Below are 18401 nucleotides of genomic sequence, written 5' to 3'. Positions count from 1 at the left end.
GTGATATTAATGTAGCATTAAATAAGAAGTATAATTAAATAAATAAGTTAATTCTTCATTCATTGAACCGGCTAACTAATTAATAACGTAATCTTAAATTGATGGAAAAATAATGGACGAGTTTCACGTGATATGGTGGGATCCAAATTCATTTTTAATAATGGACGTGTTTCATGTGATATGGTGGGACCCAAATTCATTTTATTTGCCCCAAAATAATTTCTTTGTTGAGTAATTAAAAATTCGATCTTAACTCATTCACCGTTACGAGTTCACCTCGTTATGGTCATAATCAATTGATGGAAGTAATCATTTTCTATTTTATTTGTATAAGAGTAATGTTACGTAGTCGCAATCGTAATTTAGGTGGTGTGAGACGATAGACTAAATGAATGTGTAATTAAATGAGTCATTTTCAACTCCAGTGAAACTCAATAACATATTCTTTGTATAATGAGCTTGATTTTAAATTTACGAGTATGATAAGACTCAAGAGACGCATCTACTTGATTAAAATAATTTTATCTCTTAAAAATGGACATGAATCTAATTATTCGACTTATACTAATTAGATAAATAATGATAGATAGATCAAGTTTAGAGTGGTACGACGCATTAAAGAAGTTGAAGGATATCGTTCAAACAATCTTGTGGGATTCATCCATCTCCATACGATTAAATAAACCAATACATATTTGCATGGATATATTTCTTTATATCACGAACATAAAGAGAATAGAACATAAGGCTAGATGAGGATTTTTCTTTTTCTTTTTATGCATTTCAATAATTTCTTTGATTTGAGGACGCTTTGGTCCCTGTAATATGTCAATAAACCATAGAAAAGATTCCAACATAGTACTTAGGCACCCTATTCCCTAAGATGGGACAAATCTCCTATTAATTTTATATAAATGGACTATTTTATTAAATTATGTTGATACTTGTTGAAAATAATAATGAGTAGGCTATAACGTCAAGAATATTAACACTAAATAAAATTAAATTTAATTTATATTGAATATTGGAACAAAGTGTTTAGGTTCCAATTAATAATTTCAAGAAATTCAAATACAAATCATTGATCGTACAATAATATTGAGAGGTCGGTAAGAATCGACCCTTTTGAGATTTAGCAATATACCCTAGCAATTACAAATTTATTGAAATGTATCAAACATTCACCTCGACTTGGATACGAAAATAGAACGACACTTAGCACTTGCAAATGTGCTGCAATTTATCCCACATTCACCTCTAAATATTCTTGATTCGCTTCATATCTGTAGTGATCGGGATGAATTAAGTTGTATACAGAAAGCGTATGAAATTAAGGTCCGCGGTATATAAAACTCGTAGCATTTGCAAATGTATCACAATCACCTTGACTTAGACACCGGAAATAAAACCTATAGCACTTGCAAATTATCCCACATTCACCTCGACTCTTAGACACCAACTATAGAACCATCACGAGATGTCTAGAAAATGGCATATTCTTTAAACAATTCTCTAATTATTTGGCAACTTGTACATTATTTATTTTCGTCGAAATTATGTGTAGATGGGTAGTGGTTTGGGACGTAGTTAATTATCAAATACTCGATCGCATCACCATCTGCCTGAATTTATATTTAATATTATCAACAAGCAATACTGGACAAATTACAGCTATATAAAGACCTTAGTATCCATGCATATCACTCTATCTTAGTTTCTTTACTAATATTTGTGGGAAAGACAATAATGGGAAAATTGGTTTCTCAAATAGCTATTAAGTCAGATGGAGATGTTTTCCATGAAATATTTAGAGAGAGACCTCATCATATATCAGGCATGAGCCCTGCCAACATTCAGAAATGTGATTTGCACGATGGACAGTGGGGAACTGTTGGTTCGGTCATCTACTGGAACTATACCCATGGTAACCCTTAACAATTTGATAAGTCAATAATTTTTTTCTTAGATCGTGTATGAAAATATGGTTAATCGACATGTTTACTCATCAACTATGGTAAATTTTATATAATTATGGTTTTTTTTNNNCAATCTCTTCTTTCTCTTTCTATGTAACCATAGTCGCCTCCTTTTCTCTCTCCCCCACCTTGTTCTCTCTCCCAACCCCATCTTTCTCTCTCTCTCTCTACATGTAGAAATTGGGTTGCTGTTCTTTGTGAAGCCCAAGTTGAAATACCCAACCCATGACCCGGTTTAATGGCCCAGAAGATAGAAGAATCTGGAAGCTGAAATTAAATTAAAACAAAACGCATTTTTCTGTTGTATAATAACAACTTTCACCGGATTTCGACATGTGGCGACTGCTGGACCATTAGATAAAACAATTAGCTTCTCCCATATAAAAGAAGCTGAAAAGTCTAGGGTTTGGGGCCTTTTCATTTTACGCGCAGCTTCTTTTGAGTTTAGAAATTCTCTCTGTAATTTTTGGTTCTCTCCTCTTAGATCTTGTCGATCTTCTATTGTTGGTTGAGAGAAAGTGTGATCTAATGAACTCTTGTGTGAGTTCATTGTGTTGTTGAGGGGATTTTGTTGTTGCTGTGGCTGGAACTATGTGTTCCGTTTGTAACTCGAAAAACTGCTGTATTTTAGGCCGGTGATTTAGTGGATTCGAGCTTATTCCTTCATGGATGCTCAACGGGGACTAGGCGATCTAACCAATCGCTGAACCTTGAGACTTCGGTAGAAAAATCGTTTGTGTTCTTTACTGTTTCGTTCAGATCTACAAATCTTGATTTTAGCTTTGCAATTTTTCGATGTTTTTAAATGTTCCTAGGTACCTACAGTGGTATCAGAGCTTGGAAAATTTTTTTTTTTTTTTTTGTTTCAGTCCCCTTTAGTCGAGGGTTTGAAACTCGAGTCGCCGGACGAAAGGAAAATGGCAGGTCTTAAAAGATCTGCCAATATTTTTTATTTTTCTCTTTTCTCCCTCGAGTAATACTGAAATTTTTCTAGGCACTGTTGGGTGTGCCTTTTTCAACTCTGCAGTATTAGTGTAACCGAAGCTTCTTGGTTGGTTTTGGAAGTTCTCTTAACTCCGGTTGGTGCTGTTTTAAAAATTAGACAGAAATTCTTGGTACTGTAGGTGTTGATCTCCTGCAGTGTTAGTGTTGATCTTCTTTTACAAAATAAATGAAGCCTATTGTGTATTCTATAAATTCTGCAGTGTAGTGATAACCTTTGAGTATATTGTGAGCTGTAGGCTAACCTGTTTTCTTGGTGAAATTCACAGACATTTCTTATTTGTGTTGTGGTACATGCAGTCTGCAGACATTGTATTTGTGAATAATTAGACTTTTTTTAGTATTGTTGGTACATTTAGTTCTGGGAGTATTGTTTTGGTAATAAAATCGTTTTTTCAAATCTAGGGTTTCATTGAACCTCCTCTAACTCTACCTCTGTCTAGGGTTCCCCAAGAAAATCCTAGAAACTTTGGGGATTAGGGCTTCGGTTCAAAAAACCTGTAATTTCTAAAACTTTTTTTTTTTTGAAATCTTTCACTGTGTGTGGATAAAATTATATTTCCATAGTTAAATTGTTGTACATTCTGTGTGAATTGTACTAATACTCAAATTGATCTTCTCAGGTGTTGGACTGCCTGAGAATAATTGCTTCAAAGGTACATACATTGCACTTACTATTTTTGGTAGCTTACTGTGTGTAAGTTTAGGTGATTGAATTCCATTGCATGCTTAGTGATCTGTACATTGACTCTGTCTTAATTTGTGTGATATAATTCTGTACACATCACACCCAAGCACAATCTATACATAATCTGAAATTGGAATAATAAGACAGTGATCTTTGTGACATACCGTTGACTGAATTACTACTGTGATATATCCGTTTTATTATACTTGTGAACAATTTCACACTATTGCACACCATGAACTCTAAGGTATATGTCCAAATTTGGGATGGCAATGGAGACTTTAAACTCTGGCGTCAGAAATAAAAGCACTCATGTTACAGTTAAAATGTGCTAAGGCCATTGATGAATCTTGGCCAGAAACCTTATCAGAAGCTAGGAAAACTGAACCAGATGAACTGGCCTGAAGCAACTTGTTTCTACACTTATCTGATACTGTGATTAGGAAAGTAGGAGAAACTAAAACTGCTGTAGAATTGTGGACTGCTTTAGAAAAGCACTACCTCACTAAGACTATACCAAATAAATGTTTTCTTTGGAAACAGTTCTTTAGTTTTAAGTTTGATCATAATCTTGACACGGGAGATAATATGGATAGATTTAATAGGATCACACAAGACTTAGCAAACTGTGATGAGAAAATTTCTGATGAACAGAAGGTAGTTGGCCTGCTTAATACTCTAGGAGATAAATATAAAGACATAAGAAATGCTCTAGAGTATGGTGGGAGTGATCTCACTGTTGAAATAATTCACAGTTCTCTTCTAAATAAAGAACTTGAATTAAAATCTGAACACAAAGAAGTGTTCCATGTTGAGGCTGTGTCATCAAATCAAAAATCATATGTTAAAGGAGTAAGTAACTTCAGTCATTCCAACTTTAACAAGAATAAAATTTTTAATAAAAAGCAATGGAATAACACCAAAGGAAAAGGCAAGAAACCAATTAAAGGAAAAGCAAACAACAACAGTAACAGAAAATGTTTTTACTGTGGAAAAAAGGCCACTTTATTAAAGATTGTTTTAAAAATGCGAATGACCAAAAGAATTGGTCTAACACTGAAAATGCTTCTTTAGCAGTTGCTGCTAATTATAAAGAAGCAGGAGCAAATATTGGAATTGCCTATGTGTCTCTATCTGAAAATACTAAACAGGACTGCTCCTGGATTCAGGTTGTTTCTTTCATATGACACCCAATATTGGCTGCATTTCAGACTTTTGTAGTCTGGATGGAAGATTTGTAAAACTTGAGAATGATGAGTTATGCCAAGTGAAGGGAATTGGAAATGTGCTGTTGAAATTTAAAAATGGTCATCACATGTTGTTAAAACATACAAGATATGTATTAACACTTAGAAGAAATCTCATATCCCTAGGAGTTCTTAACGATGAAATTATCAAATTGGTATTAAAAATGGCTTTACAAATATAACAAGAAATCAAGAACTTATTGTCAGTTCACCTAAGCTCAATGGAATTTATGTAATAGGTGCTGAAATAATTTCACCTAAAAATTCTGTGAATTCTATCACACATCCCGATAAATCAGAATTATGGCATAAAAGACTTGGCCACTTAAGTGAAAAAGATTTAAAAACTCTATCACATCAAGGGGCAGTTGGAAATGATAGTATTCAAAAATTGACTTTTTTGTGAACATTGTATCATGGGAAAACAAGTCAGACTGTCTTTTAAGGTAGGGCTGCACAAAGCCCAAGATGTCCTTAAATACATACATTCTGATTTATGGGGACTTGCACCTGTATCTAATTACTGATATTATCTTCTTACAACTGATGTCTATTCAAGGAAAACATAGATTTTCTTACTAAAATCTAAATTTGATACCTTTGCAATTTTAAAAGAATGGAATGTACTTATTGAAAATCATACTGGTAAGAGGATAAAAATTTTAAGAACTGACAATGGGCTTGAATTTTGTAATACCGAATTTGATCAATATTGCATTAAACAAGGGATAATGAGACATAAAACTGTGAGCTATACCCCACAACAAAATGGGGTTGTCGAGAGGTTATATAGAACAATTCTTAAAAGGACCAAATGTATGTTAATCAGTTCTAGCCTTCCAAAAAATTTTTGAGGCGAGGATGTAAAAACAGCCTGTTATCTTATCAATAGATGTCCTTCTAGCTCTCTAAATAACAAAGTTCCCAAACAAATCTGGAATGGTTCAATGCCAAATTATTCTCACCTAGGAACCTTTGGATGTGCAGCTTATGCACATCATCCTGAGTCAACACTGGATCCTAGATCATTGAAGGGTGTGTTCTTAGGATATGGAGAAGGTGTTAAAGGCTATAGACTGTGGTTAAGAGATGTGAGGGGTTATAAGGTGATAATAAGCAGATTTGTTATCTTTAATGAAGATGACTTTCCTTGTCTTAGTGATAAATCTGGTGAAAAATTGGGAAAGGATGACTTTATTATCACAGAAATTAATTTTGATAGCCAAAATACTGATGACAAGGCTCAGTTTGAGGTGGAGCCACATCAGGTAGAACCACAAAATGTCTCTGATGTTGAAATATTGGAAGATGAATAGTATCTGGAGCCTGCACATGACCTGCAGGGTTACCAGCTTGCTAGAGACAGAGAAAGGAGGCAAATAAGACCTCCTTTCAGGTATCAATATGCTGATTTTGCATCTGATTAGTCTGAATCTGATCTGTTTTACATAGAACCTGCCTCTTATGAAGAGACTATTTCTTCCAAAGAATCCCCTAAGTGGATTGCTGCGATGGAAGATGAAATGAACTCACTCTTTAAAAATGAAACCTGGACTTTAGTTGAAAAACCAAAAGATTGTAAATTGATTGACTGTAAATGAGTTTATAAGATTAAAGAGGGTGAGACTAAGGCTAGTGATAAAAGGTTTAAGGCAAGACTTGTAGCTAAAGGCTTTAATCAAAGGGAAAGGATAGATTACACTGAAATCTTTTCACCGATTGTTAAATATACATCCATTAGAGTTCTACTTGCTATAGTGACACAATTTGACTTGGAGTTAGAATAACTTGATGTGAAAACTGCCTTCTTGTATGGTTCCTTAGATGAAACCATACATATGACTCAACCAAGAGGGTTTGAAGCGGTAGGAAAGGAAAACTTAGTGTGTCACTTAAAGAAATCCTTGTATGGCCTAAACCAGGCCCCTAGGCAGTGGTATAAAAGATTTGACTCTTTTTTACAATGTTTGAACTTCAATAAATCAGAATATGATCCCTATTTCTATTATAATAAAGAAGGTGAATCTGATTTTTTCTATCTATTTTTGTATGTCGATGATATGCTCCTTGCTTGTCATAATTCTGTTGCACTTAACTCAATTAAAGAAAATCTGAAATTTGAATTTGAAATGAAAGATTTAGGACCAACTAGAAAGATTTTGGGCATGGAAATAAAAAGAGATAGAATAAATGGAAAGTTGTTTCTAACATAAAAATCTTATGTTGATAAGGTTGTAAAAAGGTTTTCCCTTCATGAATCTAAGCCTATTAGCTTGCCTTTATCTGCTGGTATGAAATTATCTGTTGATCAATCGTCTAAAACTGAAGAAGAACATAAAAGAATGATGAATGTTCCGTATTCTAATGCTGTTGGATCTGTAATGTATGTTATGGTATGCTCTAGACCTGATATTGCTTATGCTATGAGTGTGTTAAGTAGATTTATGAGTAACCCAGGTGAAATACATTGGCAATGCATGAAAAATCTGATTAAATATTTGAAAGGAACCAGTAACTTAGGTTTAATGTTCAAAACTAATAAAAATGGACTTAGACTTAAGGGTTATGCAGATTCAGATTTTACTGGTAATCCGGACAATAGGAAGTCTACAACTACATATTTTTATGTTATAAATGATACATCCATTAGCTGGAAATCTCAGCTTCAAAAATTGGTTGCATTGTCTTCAACCGAAGCTGAATGCATTGCTGCAACTGAAGCAGTTAAAGAGGGTTTATGGTTGAAGGGTTTACTTAATGAATTAGGACTTATAGAAAATCAAGTGGAGATGTGTTCAGACAACCAAAGTGTTATTTTTCTGAGTAAAAATCCTATTTTGCATGATAGATCCAAGTAAATAGATGTAAAGTTTCATTTTATTAGAGATATCATTAATATGGGTGATATTAGATTGATCAAAATGCCTACTAAGATAAATCCAACAGATGAATGAATCAAGGTAATCCCTATTAGTAAGTTTGTTGATTCTTTAAGATTAATTAATCTTGAAGAAGATTGATTTTCATTATTTTGTTTTTTTTACAGGTAATAAGAAAAAATGAAATAGAGATAAGTTTTGAGTCCACAAAAGAGCAGGCACAAAAGACAGCAAAGGTGGAGAATGTAGAAATTGGGTTGCCCAACCCATGACCCGATTTAATGGCCCAGAAGACAGAAGAATCTGGAAGCTGAAATTAAATTAAAACAAAACGCATTTTTCTGTTGTATAATAACAACTTTCACCAGATTTCGACATGTGGCGACTGCTGAACCATTAGATAAAACAATTAGCTTCCCCCATATAAAAGAAGCTGAAAAGTCTAAGGTTTGGGGCTTTTTCATTTTACACGCAGCTTCTTTTGAGTTTAGAAATTCTCTCTGTAATTTTTGGTTCTCTCCTCTTAGATCTTGTCGATCTTCTGTTGTTGGTTGAGAGAAAGTGTGATCTAATGAACTCTTGTGTGAGTTCATCGTGTTGCTGAGGCGATTTTATTGTTGCTGTGGCTAGAACTGTGTGTTTCGTTTGTAACTCGAAAAATTGCTGTATTTTAGGCCGGTGATTTAGTGGATTCGAGCTTATTCTTTCATGGATGCTCAACGGGGACTAGGCGATCTAACCAATCGCTGAACCTCGGGGCTTCGATCGAAAAATCGTTTGTGTTTTTTACTGTTTCGTTCAGATCTACAAATCTTGATTTTAGCTTTGCGATTTTTCGATATTTTTAAACGTTCCTAGGTACCTACACTACACAACAGTAAAATGACGGGAAGCGATGCTACGAGCGCTACTCAAGCGCTGTGCAGCTATACAAGTGAGGTGTGACTATGGTTGGCGTTGCTTCTTGTGAAATTAGTGGTAGCAGATGCATCGTTGTAGGTGATAGTAGAATAGCTGGAAGCCCAGATCATTGGAGGCTCTACAAATCGCGGGTAAAGTCATTCGTTCTTTGTGAGAATTAGTGGAGGCTTGTAAATTGCGGCTGTAGATCGTGATGGCACAGATTATGACTGCACTCACGATTTGCAGTGGCACATATCGTAGTAGTGATGGTGCAGATCATTGCTACAGCGACAGTGATTTTTTTTTTTTTTGGATGGGCAATAGTTGTTCATCTTTCGATGGTTTTGGGGGTTTTGGGGAGGTGATGGTGGTACTGCAGGTGATTGTACTAAGATAGTAACAGTGATGGTGGCACTGGAGACGACGATTCAATGGTGGTGTTGACATTGGTGTTGGCAGAGGTAGTCGAATTTTTGTTAGTTTTTGGGGGGGTGTTTTTTGTTGGTGGTAGCACTGGTGAAGTGTTGTAATGGTGGATCTGGCCTTGTTAGCGATGGTGAGGTGGTGGTTGCAAACGATTGTGGTGTAGGCGATGGCGATGATGGTGGGGTGGTAGTGGCGGTGGCGCCATGGTGTTGGTGGCGCCGATTACAAATAGTGTTTGTGACCAATAAATTGGGTGATTTGTGATCAATATATAACACGTGACTTAAAAAATATGATTGTTACACACATTTTATTAAGTTATGACTGAGAAATAACTTGTGATCAATTAATTTAATAATTTGTGATTGAAAAATGAACTATAACCTATAAACATTTTGATTTTGTGATTAATAAATAAATTGTGACCTATAAAAATTTTTATTTGTGATCGAAAAATAAATTGTGACCTATAAATTTTTTGATTTGTTATCGAGAAATAATTTGTGATCTATAAAATATCAAAATTTTGAATTGTGGTTAAGAAAAATTATAATCAATTAATTTGAGAATTTGTGACCAAATTATGTAAAATTATGACTTTAATATATTTAATTATTTATTTTATTAAAAAAATTTAATAGTATCTGATTTTTGAAGTTTTAAACATAGTTTCGTAATTTTGAAATGAGTCATAATTAAATTCTTAAATATGAAATTTTCCCTTATTGCATATTATTGTTTGTATGACCTGTTATGGGTTAAAATGAGAAGCCCAAACAATGTAGTTTATGGTACGACTCAGTATTTTAAACGCGCATTGTTCGTTCGAAACTCGCAAGCGTACGGGATTGTTGCCAAATAATAGATTTGATGAGTTGAGAGTATTGTCCCATAAGAAATAAAATTTAATTGAGTATACTAGTCTTTAATTGGATTCGGAGTAAGCAAAACAAAAAATGATTGTAGTTTGTGATTATTCTAAATTAACCTAACTTAATCTATGAAAACTTGTAAAATTCGAATTTAATACGTATATGGGAAAAGTGTATTGGATTATGAATCCACCTATTATTATAATTTAGGGAAAATTGCAATCGAGGTACCAAAATCTTTCGTTTATTAGTAGACTTTGCCCAAACCTTCATTTTGTACCATCCACAGTCTCAAACCTTTCAAAAATATGCACCAGGAGTCCAAATGGATGGAAACCATCCAATTAACCGTTAGTTGACCAAAACTTTTGATTTTGACCAAGTTTTGACCAATTTTAAAAGGTTAAAATAGTAATTTTAACCATTATATAATACATAATAAAAATAAAATAATAAATAATGAAAACAAGTATCAACAGCGTCTTCTGCACTCCACTCCACCCCACCCCACCCCACCTGCCCACACCCCAATCCCATCCGAAAATTAGACCCTCGACAACACAGCTCCATCACTCCTAACATTACTTGAGGCGCCGTGGGAGGTGGCGGAGTGGACGTAGAAACTGTTGGGCTGAGTCGAAGCAGGCACTGAGGCAAACCACCTATCCATGACTGTGAACTCGTTCACCAACTCAGTATAAACCGGTACCAGATCTAGTTTGAACCCACTCATAACGGTTTTGGACAATCCATCAACCCCCATAGCCTTTGCCTGCTGCACAAAATCGTTCATCGGCGTTGGGTTTGACGACATGTCATTTGACCCAAATATCTGTTCCCGGATAGCTTGAGTTTAGTGACCCGAGTCCGACGCAATAAAAAATGCGTCGTCTGAAACGTATACAGGAGTAGAGCCAGAGTCGAAGGCGTTGACCCAGTTGAATTCGAATCCGCTAAGACCATTGATATCTGGACGACTGCTTTTCAACCATCCAAGCATGTGATCAAAGGAGGGATTTTTCATTACCAGTACTACAATCGTTTTGATGGGGCCATCAATTTTGTGCTTTTTATGTCTCTTGGGGAAGTGAAAGGAGGAAGAATTAGACAGGAACAAAATGAGGAAGAGGAAAAGAAAAATAATTAAGTGCGATCGCCGAAAACCCATTTTCCAATGATCCGTCGGGGTAGGGTAGGGGTGAAAGAGATGAAGATGCAAATTTCTTTTTGTTTTTGTTTTTAGCTTAATTTTATTTTTAAAAGGTTAAATATGTGATTGACGTAAATGCCCTTACCAAATTTGGTCAAAATCAAAAGTTTTGGTCAACTAACGGTTAATTGGATGGTTTCCATCCATTTGGACTTCCGGTGCATATTTTTGAAAAGTTTGGAACTGTGAATGGTACAAAATTAAGGTTTGGGCAACGTTTGCTAATAAACGAAATGTTTGGTACCTCGACTGCAATTTTCCCTATAATTTATTCCAATTCTTAACTACGTAACTAGTTTCGTACTTGTATTCTTGATAATCGATAATTCTATTGTAATTAACTTTTTTCTAAAACAAATTAAATCTATATCCTAATCTATTCCTAATCCGAATTCGAATGAATAGAACGTATTAAATTTCACCATTATTTCAAAGATCGCACATGTGATAAATATTAATTCTAAAATTTATTGCACTCATGTTAATCTAGCAGGGTTCTAGACTTATTGTAAGCTTCCCAGTACTACAACAAGCAACCATTTATTTAATTAGTGGTCAAAAAATCAAATAATAAAATTAAGCATACAAGATTAATCAAGAATTACAAGAATTTAACTAAGCCACGTGTCTTGAATAAAAAATAAATAACCAAATATTTCATCTTCATCCAATACAAGAGAGGGATTAGCATAACATAATGTTGGAATTAAATACATAAAACTGGAACAACACCACCAAAATTTGACGGAACGTGATTAATATCCAGATGAAAGTTGCTGTCTTTTTCAAAATAGTTGGCCGTTAATTGTGTTCTGCTGTCCCAATTCTGCGTGTGTATGATATATACTTCAATTCCAGCCGGGTGCACGTAGACGTATATGTTCTAGCTGCCGTGTTCAATGTATTTGAATTCCTCGCGCCCGATTGCCATTTTTCTCCCTTAATTCTAGCCGCCTATATATGTGAACATAATATAAACCATCTGCCGGAAGTTGTATGTGTCTCCTTCAGCTGCACACTGCTGTGTATATATAGATAATTAAACCGGCAGCCGCCTTTGTTGTGTGTGTGTCTCTATATATATATATATATATATATATATATATAATTTAACTCCCCAACAAATTCCGTCAAGCTGCTGCTTTTTTTGTATCAATATATATCACGTACAGACGGCGTCGCTCTCCTCCAGTTGGCGTGTGGAATACATATAATGGCAGCCGTTTTTTCCTTTTTTTCTTTCGTGTCTGTGTGTATATATATATTATAGACCAGCAGCCACTTGTCTTTCACGCCAATTTGAGGTCCAAATCCCTTCAATCTCTCTGCCTTGTATATATATATTTTTGGACCTTGCTACATGAACATTGGGTGTTACATAATTGTTTCCATTATGGACACTCAGATATAGCCTCCAATGTACAACAAGCATAATCCTTTTTTTTTTTTTTTTATCAATCCCACACGTAGACCTTTTGTAGCCCAACTAAATATCGATGACAACTAAAGGCCACTTTTAAGCTCGATTAGTTTGAATTTATCTTTCAAGGGCTCATTCCATTATAATTAATGCAATTTGGTCCTTTTTTTTCATTATTCCACTACTTTTGATCCTCCAACTTTTATTCAAGTGAGATTTGGTCCACAACTTCTATTTAATCGTCAATTTATCCTTTTCTTTCCCAATTGCTTCGAAGCGGGTCAAACACTGAAACAAAAATCAACCCAAATTAAATAAAATTCAATAATTTGACGATATAAATGTTTAATAATGTGATCTAAATAAGTGAGCAAATTGCACTAATCACTCATTCGTTAACACATCAGGCCCATTTATACTACAGCCCATGTGGCAAAAGTTGATCTTAAGTACCAATCAAACATACTTATTTTAGCACCCTATTTTAGGGTTGGACATGGTCCGGTTCGATTCGGTTCTCGTTAGAATCGAACCGACCTGAAATTTTCGGGTATTTAGTAAGTGGAACCGTCGGGTCCAAATTTAATTACGGAACTGTTCGGGTTCGGTTCCATTCGGTTCGGTTCGGTCCGGTTCTGTCCGGTTCGGTTCCGTATTATAATTAAATTTTTTAATATATACAAAATTAAGTTAATTTAATTAATGATATATTTAATATTAGCTCTTATAAAATTACGTAGTTCAATTTTATGTGTTTCGCGTCTCTCTTTGCTGAATTCTTCATAAATTTAATTATTAAAATCACAGAAAGAGAAAGATAGAGAGTTCAAAATAATTAAGAGAGATGTTGTAAAGCTTTAATTCGATTTTCTCCGGTAGAAACGATACTACAGTAGAATAACAGATTTGAATAAAATTGAGGTTAATTTGATTAAGTCGATTTTGAACTGAATATTAGAAATAGGAAAATCATATTTTATGGTTTGAACTAAATTAACTAGTTAACAAATTTATTTAGAAAAAATAAAATAATTTTACTTATTTAAAATAAATTAATTAAAAAAATTATGGAGATTCGGTTCTTATTCGGTTCTTCGGGTCTTGGCCTAGAACCGAGAACCGAACCATACCCGTCGGTTCTTGATTCAAATACCCGTTCGGGTATTTAACTCGAGAAGAACCGTCAGGTTCGGTTCTGTTCGGGTTCGGTTCGGTCGGTTCGGTTCGGGAGTTTTGTCCAGCCCTACCCTATTTGATCTCCATTAAATGAGATCTTCAAAGAAATATGTTTTAAAATCGTGATTTTTTGAAGAATGCATGATTAAAAATAAGGAAAAAATTTTAATTTACTCATAATATTACCTTATGAGAGAATATGGTTGCAAATAAATTTAGAAAAATATTATTTTGAAAAATGAAGCCCAAACGAGGCTTAATCTCTAATCAATCAAAGTGCAGTAAATTAAGCATGTTTACCCCCATTCTATAAAACTCATTTTTTCTCAAATTCATTTTGAATCACATATTGTATGAGACTCGTAATTTTTATCAACTCTTAATGACAATGATTGTTTGACTTACAAAAATAATGAATGCCATAAACATATAAAATTTAAATAATCAATTACGTTCTAGGTATATCAAATTTGACATCATGTGAATTAACAAATTTTTGTACATTAATTTTAACAATACTTGTTCCAATCAATAGTTAGATTTCCTACAAATAGGGATATGTCAATATTATTGTCAACAAGAAATATACAAGAAGCATAATTCATAAAATACCTACTTATACTTTTATGAAATATAATAGGATTTTGTTACTTGACCAGGGCTACATGTAGGGATGGCTCGACTCGGCCCCTTAACCCACGAGCTCGGCTCGGGCTAGTGGTGAGCCGAGCTCGTGAAAGACGAGCCGGGCTAAGTCGAGCCCATGAGCCGCTCGCGAGCTCGTGATTTTTTTTATAAAAAAAATTTGGTAAATTTGCATATTTTGGACCTTTTTAAAAGAAAAAAAATTCATATTTTTTTACGAGCCCACGAGCCGAGTCAAAATGGCTCGTGGGATTGAGCTCTTGCTTAGCTCGGACTTGTCATTTGATGAGTTCAAGCCACCCACGAGCCAGATTTTGACTAGCTAAACGGTCGAGCTGATGAGCCGCTCAACTTATTTGACATCCCTAGCTACATGGCCCCTGGAAAGGTGGGGGCAGCTGGTTCCCTGGCACATACAAGGCCCTTGTGGCCCTATACTTGTAACAAAACCCAATTTAATATATAAGCATAATCTAGTTTAATTCAACTCGTAGAAGATTCACCAAAAATAAAAATAAAAATAAAAATAAAAATAAAAAAAAATAAAAAATTTTTGTAACCCTGCCTCCATTAAAAAGTATAGTTGCACAACGAAAATAGTAAAATAAAAGAGTTGTACATTTATTCAAAATCTGGCAAACCCCTTACAACTGTTTCTTTATTAAAAGAGCATTTTAATTCCCATTAGGCCACCAACACAGCATATCTCAAATAAATCCTCCGAGTTTTTCCAGCATCCTTTTGTATTATGTCCTACAACAATATATGCAAAGCATAGTCATTTTATAAATTTGAATGAGATAGTATAGAGTTACACGGGGATATGTAAACTAACGAAATTGTTCTCCTGCCAACAGTGGACAGAATAAGACTACCCATCTGCTAACGTCACATGAGAACGGTTCTCTTCAAAGTTGGCAAGATAAGACTTTTTACTGTGGGCAGGAGAACGGAAGTGTGCAAACCAACGGCAAATAGATTTAGATCGTACCTCAGTTGGGAAGACCTTTACAACCAGGAAGATTAATCCATTCAATTTGGAGTTCTATTTCACCGCATTCAATTTTTCGCAACTTAAGAGTCATGTCTTGTGTCATTTTCTCATCTTTCCAGATAATACAGCTCTCTTCAGATAAGCAATTTTGCTCACTCGGTTGAATTCTTTCGATTGTAATGCCATCCGAGACTCCTCTAAATCCAGTCTTGAAGCATTCTATATAAGGTTTGATGTCTATTTCTGCTTTTCCCAAGTTGTCATCCAGAGAAAATGTGTCTTTGTCATGCACTGTCTGAAAGTACAAGACATAAATGGTGATTCAAATTTTCACATATATTCCTTGTTCCATCTTCTAATACCGAGCATAGGAGAAGAATTAGTATTTGTGTCATCTTGGAGTTTAGAACTGAATCATAATGGAAATTCTGTCAAAATTCAAGATAATTGAACCGGCTCATGTATTTGAAAATCCAATCATGAATTTGAATCGACCACATTGAGAAAAGAAAGCTAATGCTGTTCATCAACAAGCATCACTAAACATATGGCTTCCTGTTATTCTGAAGTTGATTGCTCATTAATATGGGAGAATGATACGTACTAGAACGATAGGAACATTCAGATCCTTAATGGAAATGGTCAACTCCTCGTTCCATTCGGGGTTGAGGTTGCTCTTCAGTACACTAGTCTTAACTTTCTGCAGTGACATGTTCAACATCAGAAGTCATTCTAGCATGAAAACCAGAAAGTTTTGCGACCACTCAACTCAGAGTAAGTAAAATTCGTGGTGAACGTAGGGGTTCAGATGTAGTTAAGTTCCAATTTACACGACGACCAAATCAAGATTAAAATACCATTACTATCTTACCGAAGAATTACTCAGCCAGTTAACTTCAAAATAAAAATTGAGGTGACCATGAACAGCTATCAACTAAGGTAATGCAGATTTGAGACAGAAATTTCAAGTATGGAGCATGTTTGGTGCTGATTATGAGAATCAATTTTTTATCATTATATAGAAAAGTGGGTTTCATCTATGATTAAAGAGGTAAAAAATGACGGCTGACAATGTTAAGTAACGATTAAAAAATTGATTTTTTGGCTTGAAAAAACAGAACCAAACGGGAGCATGAAATCTTTCGATCAAAGATTCTGGTTTTAATGTCTCAAAAAAGAAACAAAAAATCTAAATCATTAAATTCCACGAACCCCATTGATTTATATCAGAACTCGAAAGCCTGTTATCTCTTAATCTAGAATAACTATTTCTCGTGTTTCAAAAGAATTTCTCATTGCACACTAAAGGCAAAAAACCGGATTCCTGTAATGTATTGTTGAATCAGTCGACCTAAAAGCAAAAATTGTTCAAGAGGATCACATATATATTATTTAAATACAATCTTCCACGTGCCCCTCAGCAAGGTCCAATTTTTTTTTTTTTTATTTATTTATTTTTTCCTTAAAACCATATCCGTGCACAATATCATTAAATGGGAGATGGCAACACTTAAAGAGAAGACCATGTTGAACTTGATCTACAACATGAATACGTTTATGTTCATGTAGACGTATATCATTCAAATCTTATCTTATCTATAATGAGCAAGACAGACTGAAAATTCAAGAAAAATGACGTACGTGGGCGCCACAGGCGATAATAACATAAGGATCACTGCTACCTCTAGCTGCATCACGTACAGCAAGATTAATGCCTCTTCGAACCCTAATTTTGAGAAGACCTAATGCATCCATTGCTGTAATTTTTTATTTTCTTCTCAAAAAAATAAAAAAATCTGTTTTTAAGCCAAGTTGTTATGCAGAAGAATGACCTCCTCAACACTAAGAAAATTAAGGAGAGGCCGCCCAGTCATTAACGCTCTGTAGCAGGACACGTATAGCGTAATGGATTCTATTATAATTAATATTGCAAAATGATATTTAAACCATCATTTAATCGTTGATCACTGTAAAAACAAGTTGATAATTGAACGGAAAAATCTCAATTACTTATCCTTGTTATCATTGTTATTTTAATTTTGCACCGAACTTTTTATTTTTAAAATACTATATATATTTTTTAATACTTATGATAATGCTAATTGATATCAGTGCTGAATTCGTAAGTACTTCACACAAACTTCCATGACCGTTTGTGAAACTATCTTCAAATATTTCGATAATTATTACAAAATTTGTATTATATTATAAGCATTTTAATAAACGAATTGCGCCTAGCATAAAGGAACAATTGGGAAAGATACGGAAAACAAAGGACGTATAATGGATCCAATAAAAATTAGTCGTGATTTACTATTCTCATTGATGCGTATTATTGTCCTCTTCTCGTAGACTCTAATTATTCTAAAATTTCTATTTGAATGGTCAGGATGATTTGGTCGGTGATTCTTTTATTTATTTAATTTCTTTTTCTTTAATAATTATTTTTTAAAAGAACTTGTCTAAGGTGTGAATCGCATCTAAGCCCAAGTTGAATTAAAAAATTTAGTATTTACCTTATATGTTCAAGACTTTCTTGTTTCTCCATTTTTAAAGTTTAAAAGACAACATGCATGCACTGATGCTGCCATTGCCTTGTTACAATGTTGCTTGTACCAATTAGATTCTTTCACTAGTACCACTCAATTGCAGAAAGTCATACGTTGACTGGAACAAATTCTAAATTTTCAACAAAAAAACATTTAAAAAATTAGAATTGGGACATTTTGTAGTGGAATATTTAGTGGAAAATTGGACAACAACTCAAAAGCATTGATCTCCAAACTGAAAGTCAGTTTCAACTTCCCACTCAGCCCCCAAACATGGAACCCCACGACTGATGCTGACACCCAACATTTTAAATGCATAATTTTCTATTGGGATAGTTGCAGCAACGGCCACAAATCTTTCCCTTTTCTCAAATTTACACAAATATTTCGTTTGTATTATTGACAGACTCAAAC

At 34.3% G+C, this 18401-nt stretch overlaps 2 protein-coding genes across 2 annotated transcripts; one reads left to right on the top strand and one right to left on the bottom strand.

Moving 5' to 3' along the window:
- The first annotated feature begins 1746 nt into the window (after positions 1–1746).
- Positions 1747–4071, top strand: LOC111376720 (MLP-like protein 28). Its single transcript, XM_022999698.1, has 5 exons — positions 1747–1924; positions 2846–2900; positions 3004–3091; positions 3602–3634; positions 3988–4071. Exons 1-5 carry the CDS (start codon positions 1747–1749, stop codon positions 4069–4071), a joined length of 438 nt encoding a protein of 145 aa, XP_022855466.1.
- Positions 4072–14993: 10922 nt separating this feature from the next.
- Positions 14994–17265, bottom strand: LOC111376727 (protein C2-DOMAIN ABA-RELATED 4-like). Its single transcript, XM_022999710.1, has 4 exons — positions 17080–17265; positions 16043–16138; positions 15436–15733; positions 14994–15197 (listed from the first exon to the last, which is right to left on the bottom strand). The coding sequence occupies exons 1-3, from the start codon at positions 17191–17193 to the stop codon at positions 15437–15439; spliced, it is 507 nt and encodes a 168-aa protein (XP_022855478.1). The 5' UTR covers positions 17194–17265; the 3' UTR covers positions 14994–15197; position 15436.
- Between the last annotated feature and the right edge of the window lie 1136 nt (positions 17266–18401).

The sequence above is a fragment of the Olea europaea genome, unplaced genomic scaffold (genome assembly GCF_002742605.1).
Source record: "Olea europaea var. sylvestris unplaced genomic scaffold, O_europaea_v1 scaffold1555, whole genome shotgun sequence".
NCBI lineage: Eukaryota > Viridiplantae > Streptophyta > Magnoliopsida > Lamiales > Oleaceae > Olea > Olea europaea.
This window is presented reverse-complemented; position numbering and strand designations above follow the sequence as displayed.

Bases quoted from the DNA above. Each gene is read 5' to 3' on its own strand.
- LOC111376720 (XM_022999698.1), top strand. From the start codon at position 1,747: ATGGGAAAATTGGTTTCTCAAATAGCTATTAAGTCAGATGGAGATGTT. The intron at 2,901-3,003 runs GTCTTAAAAGAT...TCAACTCTGCAG, and splicing joins GGACGAAAGGAAAATGGCAG to TATTAGTGTAACCGAAGCTT. The intron at 3,635-3,987 runs GTACATACATTG...CTCATGTTACAG, and splicing joins TGAGAATAATTGCTTCAAAG to TTAAAATGTGCTAAGGCCAT.
- LOC111376727 (XM_022999710.1), bottom strand. From the start codon at position 17,193: ATGGATGCATTAGGTCTTCTCAAAATTAGGGTTCGAAGAGGCATTAAT. The intron at 16,139-17,079 runs GTACGTCATTTT...ATGTCACTGCAG, and splicing joins TTATCGCCTGTGGCGCCCAC to AAAGTTAAGACTAGTGTACT. The intron at 15,734-16,042 runs GTACGTATCATT...TTGTACTTTCAG, and splicing joins TGAATGTTCCTATCGTTCTA to ACAGTGCATGACAAAGACAC.